This window comes from Vanacampus margaritifer, chromosome 17 (genome assembly GCF_051991255.1).
Source record: "Vanacampus margaritifer isolate UIUO_Vmar chromosome 17, RoL_Vmar_1.0, whole genome shotgun sequence".
Lineage (NCBI taxonomy): Eukaryota > Metazoa > Chordata > Actinopteri > Syngnathiformes > Syngnathidae > Vanacampus > Vanacampus margaritifer.
Window position 1 is genome coordinate 10622197 of NC_135448.1, and position 8912 is coordinate 10631108.

At 39.6% G+C, this 8912-nt stretch overlaps 1 protein-coding gene across 3 annotated transcripts in view; it reads left to right on the forward strand.

Moving 5' to 3' along the window:
* Positions 1-106: 106 nt before the first annotated feature.
* The window catches only part of ago2 (argonaute RISC catalytic component 2), a 20307-nt gene continuing 11501 nt past the window's right edge, over positions 107-8912 (forward strand). Inside the window, exons 1-14 of one of the 3 annotated variants that reach the window (XM_077549699.1) lie at positions 107-332; positions 1360-1407; positions 2609-2789; positions 2873-2993; positions 3079-3260; positions 3531-3667; positions 3736-3870; positions 3970-4057; positions 4276-4423; positions 4505-4624; positions 5875-6015; positions 6088-6221; positions 6299-6483; positions 6556-6715. In XM_077549699.1, coding sequence (XP_077405825.1) covers positions 314-332; positions 1360-1407; positions 2609-2789; positions 2873-2993; positions 3079-3260; positions 3531-3667; positions 3736-3870; positions 3970-4057; positions 4276-4423; positions 4505-4624; positions 5875-6015; positions 6088-6221; positions 6299-6483; positions 6556-6715 — 1799 coding nt within the window. In that variant the 5' untranslated portion in view covers positions 107-313. Of the gene's footprint in view, positions 333-1359; positions 1408-2608; positions 2790-2872; positions 2994-3078; positions 3261-3530; positions 3668-3735; positions 3871-3969; positions 4058-4275; positions 4424-4504; positions 4625-5874; positions 6222-6298; positions 6484-6555; positions 6716-8912 lie in introns of all 3 variants that reach the window. The other 2 variants (XM_077549700.1, XM_077549698.1) reach the window with 2 other exon arrangements.

An 8912-nucleotide genomic window follows, 5' to 3' on the forward strand; every position in this document is an offset into this window, starting at 1 on the left:
AATCTCAACAGGTTGCGCCAAAGAGGGCGCAAGCGAAGCCGGAAAAAAGCACAGGGGTATCATCTGTGTTCACCACCGACGTCTTTTAATGCTAGTTTAGCTTCTCACTCGGCTACGGTTTTGTGAGTTGGGGGGATGGGGCCGTGCCGAGGATGATCGACTCCAAGTATTTAGAAAATATCACAATTTCCCAACTTGGATTCCCTTGTTTTATACCGAACTACTTTTCGACCACGCATGACTTTCGGTTGGAATTCGCCGACGTAAAGTGGAGTATATTTACGCCCACGGCAGAGGTTTAAAAGTCGACAAAATGTATCCCACTGCCGGAGGTAAGTGGTACGAGCTAACACGAGCGTCGGCTAAGTCACAGCTAAGAAAAATGAACACAACCGTAAAACAAATTCGACTTCTTACTTTTACTCAACGAGTGAAACTATTATTTGAATGTTTTATCGTGCTAGTTCGCCCAAATCATTAAAGCTCAGCTCAGTGTTACGTGCAGCATTAATTGGAGAGCAAGCTTAGCGTGCAACAACAAGCTGCTGTTAGCCAAGTTAGCTTGAAGCCTACCTCGCTCCCGAAAACTTGGAACCATCCGAATGCTACCTTTTAGAATGGACGTACAATAAAATATCGTTGTTACGCGTACGTGTAGTATTAGTTTGCGTTGACCGGATTCGTTATGATAAGTGTGTATCGCGGAAAAACTTAGTTTGGAGGAATATTCAGCGCCTGATCGTGCCATCTAATCTCCACCAATCTTAGCCGAAGTAAAGATGTAAATACGCTTATGTTGCATACACTTTACTAAACCCATGTGTCCAAGTAGCGCGTGCATTTGTGATTAAACCAAGGTTTGGCGGACGTACATTGCAATTGCTAATGGTTGATTAACTAGACTAAATGAGTTAAGAGTGGTTCTGCATTAGTTGATGCATTTCCAATTCCACTAGTAGCCTGCATTATTATCCATCAAAACATGCAAGTGCAGTTCAGTTGTTTGAAAATGTCTACTCTATAGAGGCATAATTAGTTAATGCTCAGCGCATTATTTTGACATTCAAGTACTTCCAGTTTCGAAATGAAGGTTATTATCTGGACGGGATGGGTGGCTCCCTCTTCTTCAGATTAACAGCTTGTTTGAGCCCTTCTGGCCTCATTTTGATAACCGATATATTCATTTATGTATTTCTGCAACCTGCTATGATGCAAAACACTAGCAAGTTAACTATAAAAAGTCAGTATGTGATCATTTCAGGAGGACAAATTTGGATGACTCGTGCTGCTGAAAATAAAACAAAAACTTGACTTTCTTCTCCAAGTATCAACATGATTAACGTATTTTTTCTTGTTTAGCTACAGAGATGTTTGAGGGACCACGTTCTTCTGGGTCGGCTAGCTCTGGTAAGTTCTTTTAAATTGAAATAAAAACTAAAAACAATCAATCTGTAACTATCAATTATTTTCATGATTTATTGATGAATCTGATTTCTTTTTAAAGTTTTAATTTCCATTCCTTTATTCAAAAACAGGACATTATTTCAAACTCACAGTACAGAAATTGCACAAACCTAAATTAATCGAGAGTCAGTTACTGGATTGGTCTGTAACATGTCAGAAAAAGGGCAAAAATGGCTGATGATTTTTGTTTTTCAAAGTAAAAGCAAATATTTTATTTGCATTCAACTCAATGATAATAAGTCTGCTTCCATGGAGGACTGCAAAAATCAGAAAATATTTACAATTGAGAGGCTGAAATTCCATGATTTAGAAAATTATAAATTAAATTAGGTTGCAAAACGATGAACCAATTATAAAATCAATGTATTTTATCTTTTCTAGGGAACTGCATCTCTCTGGTTGAGCTTTTGTGTTGGCAAAAACTAAAGGTGAATTTCATGCAAACCTGTCAGATTATCAGACTTCCCATTTGTCAGTGTAATATAGTGTGCAAACTGAACATTTAAAATTGAAATCTACAAAACGCAGTTCAGTCGGGTGGGCTTCAAAGTTGTTGTAATTTCAAAAGACTTTGTCCTACAGAAGAATTTAAAGTCAAATTATTTGTTCTACCTCAGTCTGTTGTCATCAAAACCTTTACCAACGGCAACAAATAGTTTATTCATTTATTTTTTTAACTTTGCTTTGCTTAATCTGTCTGGGCGTGTCACATGAGCAAAACGGTCGCGTTCATTTTCATGCCAGCCTTGCTCGAAGGTGTGTATAACTCATGAGTCATGACACATTTGCCTGTAGAGGTTTCAAAGCGTTTGTGTTTTCATGACTGTCAAAGGAGTAGCAGGAATTTAAGTTGCTTTCGTGTGTAATCAGCAATGTTGTTGACATGGAAATGTGCCACTAGGTACTATTTCTAGATCCTTCTGAATCCTTATCAGTTGGGGCCCTAAGTTTCTTTTCTTGCTTTCAGTCTCCTCGAATAAAAGCATGCCGAGGGCTAAATGCCAAGACTGTTGTTCTCCCAAAGAATTCAATGTGGCATGGTTTTCACACTATTCTATGATGCTAGTGGAAAACTGAGCGCCCCAATGTCAATAATTGAAAAGCGGCATTTGGATTTTAAGGTATGAGTTGCTTTCTGTTACAGAGCCGCCATCATCCCCAGTGCCAGAATATGTGTTCAAGCCACCCTCAAGGCCAGACTTTGGCACCATGGGCAGGACAATCAAACTCCAGGCCAACTTCTTTGAGATGGAAATCCCCAAACTGGAAGTGTACCATTATGACATTGACATCAAGCCAGAGAAATGTCCCAGGAGGGTCAACCGGTGTGTATGAGTTTGCGCTGGCTTCGTTTTCAATCATGTTGCCAATAACTGAGGGAGATGATTTTTATTTTCCCCATTCTCAGTGAAATTGTTGAGCACATGGTCCAGCACTTTAAAACCCAGATCTTTGGGGATCGAAAGCCAGTATATGACGGCAGGAAGAACCTGTACACAGCCATGCCCTTGCCCATCGGCAGAGACAAGGTATGTCCTTTTTTTTTTTTTTTTTTTTTAAGACATCAAGAACGTGGGAAATTCTTTTGGATTGATCTTTTTATATCGTCCGCAGGTGGAGCTTGAGGTGACCATTCCGGGGGAGGGCAAGGACCGCAGCTTCAAAGTATCCATCAAGTGGATGTCGTGCGTTAGCCTGCAAGCTCTGCACGAGGCGCTGTCAGGACGGCTACCCAGTGTCCCCTTTGAGACCATCCAAGCCCTGGATGTGGTCATGAGACATTTGCCCTCTATGAGGTACGTCCAAAATTTGTACCGGGGGGGTGGTGGGGGGGGACTCTGTGTACAGTATCTTTAAAAAATTGGAGGATGCCCAGTGGCTTATTATGACCACAACATTCAGTGACAATTATTGGCCACATCATTAGGTACACCTCCAAACTGTAGTCTAATTTGACCGAGTTGTTAAAACGTTGCCTTCAACACCCAGTTTTGATTGATTGGAAGTTGGAAGCATCCAATTTCTTGACTTGATGTTTGCTCACTTTTTTTTTTTTTCTTCCTTAGGTATACTCCTGTGGGTCGTTCTTTCTTCACTCCTTCAGAGGGCTGTTCTAACCCGCTCGGTGGTGGCAGAGAGGTGTGGTTTGGCTTCCACCAATCTGTCAGGCCTTCCCTTTGGAAAATGATGCTCAATATTGATGGTAAATTGTCATTTTTCGTAATGTAAATTTTTCTGTATGTATTTATGTTTTTTTTTTTTGCTTTGCAGTTTCGGCCACTGCGTTCTATAAAGCTCAGCCTGTAATTGAGTTCATGTGTGAGGTCTTGGATTTCAAAAGCATTGAAGAACAACAGAAGCCCTTAACAGACTCTCAAAGAGTTAAATTTACCAAAGAAATTAAAGGTAGCGTGTCCATCATTATTATTATTATTATTATTATTTTCTTTCGTATTCCTCAGTGTCTGCATCATCACAAATCTTTTACATGATTCCTCATTGTAGGCTTGAAAGTGGAGATCACGCATTGTGGACAGATGAAGAGGAAATACAGAGTGTGCAATGTGACCAGAAGACCAGCCAGCCATCAAACGTAAGAATAATCTTGAATTTCTTTTTTTTTTTTAATCCCCTTCTAATGCTGTATGCCTGCTTAAGTATTTGTCCGTCAGGAACCCAAATATAATCCTTGCTATTGCAACAGAAATAAAATGAAGCCTCGTCAATCTTAGATTTGCTAGTCCCCAATTATTATTATTATTATTTTTTTAACCAATCCGTCAATGTTGTGTTTTCTCCCCCCCCCCCCAGATTCCCCCTACAGCAGGAGAACGGCCAAACTATCGAATGCACTGTGGCGCAGTATTTCAAAGATAAATACAAACTCATGCTGCGATACCCCCACTTGCCATGTCTGCAGGTGGGGCAGGAGCAAAAGCACACCTACCTGCCTCTCGAAGTAAGCAAGCACCAACGTCGCCAAGTCGAAGTTCATCCACCTGCTGGTTTTTTTTTTTCAAGGTTGTTGCTGTCTTTCCAGGTGTGTAACATAGTTGCGGGACAGCGCTGCATCAAAAAACTGACAGACAATCAGACCTCCACGATGATCCGTGCCACTGCGAGATCGGCACCTGACCGTCAGGATGAAATTAGTAAACTGGTGAGACAGTGATGCAAAATTTCATTTTCACACCATCGTGAATTAAACAGGAAGTCGACTTGACAATTATATGTTAAACGTGACATTGTGATTAATATTACGTTTGTGGAATACTGTATGAGTTATGAAGCAAAATCCAGCCGTTTTTATCCATCTCAGGGGGCGGCCATTTTCGCCACTTGCTGTTGACTCAAGATGACATCACAGTTGCTCAGGGCTCAGGCAATGACCAATCACAGCTCACCTGTTTTCTGAAGCTGAGCTGTGATTGGTTGTTACCTGAGAACTGAGCAACTGTAATGTTATGTACACTCGACACAAGTAGGAAAATGGCCGCCTTCTAAAATGTTTCTTTAACCAAAGGAAAGTAATTCCTCGTGGGAAGTTCTTTTGGAATTCTCAATTTGCAAATATAAATTGGCGGAAAACATGGCCTTTTCTTTTTAAATATTTTTATTAACAAACAAAGTACGGGAAATACATATCAAAATACTACACAACGTATATACTACAAATTTATGTGTCAAGATTTGTTAATTAATCTTGCTCAAGAAAGTGTAATTCATCTTTTTTACAATTTGTCCTTTTATTATCAGCTTCTGGAACGATATAGAGAAATGTATTTTTCAAGACTGGCCATACTATAAAGATTGAGGGTAAAATTACTTGGTTTGCATACAAAGATAAAGATATTTGTAATATTTTTGGTCTTTATATTTTATTAGGGAAATTTTATATTCTCAAAGCCAAATTTCTCAAATTTAATCCATTCTTTAAAGTATTTTTGGTTGATAATAGTCATTACACAGTCTCTTAAATTTGTAAACAATAAGGAAGGTCTAAAGATTTTGAAAATATTTTCTAATGTTTAGTCTGTCATTTTTTTTTTAAATTTAGGTTTATCATATAAATCTGCAATTGCATTCATGATGTGACATTGAACTGGAATGTCTGAGTGTTTGTATATATATTTTTGGTGTTTTTTTTATTTGTTGTTACATTGACGAGATTTATTACAGAATTGTCAATGTATTTTGTCACACAAAAAAAAGCTGCCTTCTGATATTGATAAAAACTGCTGGATTTTGCTGCTTAACTCATTTTTTACTAACGCAATATTAATCAAAATATTGTATTTAGACTAGTGGGGCTGCATAGAAAATATTATTGTCAAGATTGTTTTTTTGGGGGGGAAGAGGGGGTAATTGACTTCCCCTTTTAATGGCAAACGCATACGTGCTTATGTCCAGATGAGAAGCGCCAACTTCAACACCGACCCGTACGTTCGCGAATTTGGCGTGATGGTGAGGGACGAGATGACGGAAGTGAACGGCCGTGTCCTCCAAGCACCCTCCATTCTGTATGGAGGCAGGGTATGTCCATCAGCAGTTGTAAGTACAATGCTTGTTTCAGATGGCTTGACGAGAATGTTGTGGCAACGCTGCTTTTGTTGTCATCTCCAGAACAAGGCAATCGCCACGCCCATCCAGGGGGTGTGGGACATGAGGAACAAGCAGTTCCACACCGGCATCGAAATCAAAGTGTGGGCCATCGCGTGCTTCGCACCGCAGAGGCAGTGCACCGAACTCTTACTCAAGTGAGTCACCTTCATGGAGATTTGGTGTTATAAGCACACGAACGTAAAAAAAAAAAAAACATCCTCTCCTGTTTTAGAGCGTTCACAGATCAGCTCAGGAAGATCTCCCGCGATGCCGGCATGCCCATTCAGGGTCAGCCGTGCTTCTGTAAGTACGCCCAGGGTGCCGACAGCGTGGAGCCCATGTTCAGACACCTCAAGTACACATATCAAGGCCTCCAGCTGGTTGTCGTCATCCTACCGGGGAAGACGCCAGTCTACGGTGAGGAATTCCGCCGCGTTTGTGGTCATTCGTTGATGCAGCGTTGTTAGATCCATTTCAATCGTGTTGTAGCTGAGGTGAAGCGAGTTGGAGACACAGTCCTTGGAATGGCCACCCAGTGCGTGCAGGTGAAGAATGTCCAGAAGACGACCCCACAGACCCTCTCGAACCTTTGCCTGAAGATCAACGTCAAGCTGGGTGGCGTCAACAACATCCTGCTTCCTCAGGGACGGTCAGTGGAGACGCATTTTATTTGTGGTACCTTGACTTACAAGTGAACCAAGTTGTTTTGATTTACAAGCCACTGGGTCGGGGCAATTAATATGCAGTACAATGCAATTTTCAAATCACACAGGCTGCAATTTGTGAAGCCGTGCTTCATTCTGGTTGGTCTGTTTTCAGGTAGATTTATGTACGTTTTATTTATTTATTCATTTAGCATCTAGATAAGTTCAGTGCCTGAGAAGTTTAGCCACAGATTTGTTTGCATTATTTTGTACGCTTATTTATGACTTGTGTTTACGCCACACGTGTTTGGTAGAATTTCGTGACATTTTCGACTGCAACTGTTTACAGGGCTTAAAAGTACTCCGGCACAGTGCTGGATTTCCGGCGTAAGAGCCACTAGCCAATCACGAGCAGTCTCCAGCAAAGTAAACGGTTTACATTATGGGGAATATTTGACTTGTCTGGCAAAACACGGCCAAAGCGGTGAGAAGGCCAACTTCAAAATAAACCTTCCCACACCAAGTAATATGTGGAGCGCAATACCAAGGAACGAGGGAACTGCTAAACTCTTGAGTTTCATTTCATACAAACAGCTGTACATAAAGAAAAAATCTGTCATGGAATAAAGACAGGTAAAGTAACACCAATAAATAATAAATATTGTAAATAGGTAAATAAAATAAATAACAATAAATGAATAACAAAATACAGCAGTCACCATAAAACCTTGAAACAAAGATGAGTCTCATGCCGAGTCAAACGCCAAAGAACAAAAGTGTTTTGGGCTAGAGAGGGAGGTTGCCTAATATTTAACAGAAGTTCATTCCAAAATCCATGGAGAGAGATTTGTCGAAAATCTCCCTAAGTTTTTAGAGGAAAACAATGTGCTGTTAAGCAGAATTCAAATATAAGTAAAACATTTTTTTAAAGAGAGTTGATTATTTTGAAATGAAAGTTGATCAATCATTATTAAGTGGAAACATATTTTAATGTCTTCTGTATTCATAATTTTTCTTTAACCAAGCAAAAAAAGAATTTTTTTATCCAAATACCTGATTATTCAATAGAATTTCCCATAGGATATTTGAATACCGAAATATTTGATAGCTGCAGCACTCGAAGGGACCGCAACCCGCAGTGCTTTACTGTACTATACATAATATAAATAGATAATGAAAGAGATGGCCTGACACTTGAGGAGGACTGGCCATCAGGAATTTCATGACTTTCCCAAATGCCCCGTCCATCCACGGCGACGAATCGAATAGTAATGGCTTGATGTCACACAATATGTATTTTATGAACAAATAGAACAAATTTAGAATAGAAAATTGCCGTTAATTTCATTCAATTTAAAGGAAAGTTTCCTTAAAATTGTTTGTCATTGTTTTTTTGTTTTGAGGGGGGGATTGTATGTATCAAAAGTACTAGTGGTATTGGTACTTGGTACAGGGATGTGATTTTTCCGCTAATTCGCGGAATTCCGCTTTTTTAACCCCCCCAATTTTTTTTTTTTTTTTTTTTTTTAGTAGTAGTTCATTGTGTATGCACATGACTCCGACAGATAACATCTTCTGCTATAACAAAGACATTTGTGGTATGCTCTAATATGAGTTACTTTTCATTTGGTCATGATACAATTATTTGTTCATGAAATTTGAACTCTTCAACATTATTTATGTGTTAACTTAGTAATCACATTAGTTAGATATGATGATATTCTCAGTGATAGTTTTTAAAAGCAAAGACAGTCCAATGTTTTTGAATGTGACTGATTTTGAGTTGACTAAAACTGCCATTTTATATGGGATAGTTCAATATACATTGAAAATTTATGCTGTTGTTTTGTCTATTTCTTTGTCATGTGAGTGCATTGAAAGTACTTAAAAACATGGAAAACCCATGAGCTTCGGGGGGCTTCGCCCCCCGTGTCCCCCCACCAGGGCACTGCCCTGGACCTAGCTGGGTGCCAGCGGCCCCCAGACCCCCGGCTAAATTTTCAGATAATTTCACTTTGGTCAAATCACATCCCTGTTGGTGTCTATGTCGGTGACGACTCAAGAGTTGAGTACTCATACTTGTATCATTCTGAAGTGGTATTGAACATCCCTGTCAAAAGTACATGCGAAGAGGATTTTTTTTTGAGGGGGGGGGTAACATATTATAACACAATATTGAGATGGAAAAAATCAGTCACCCAA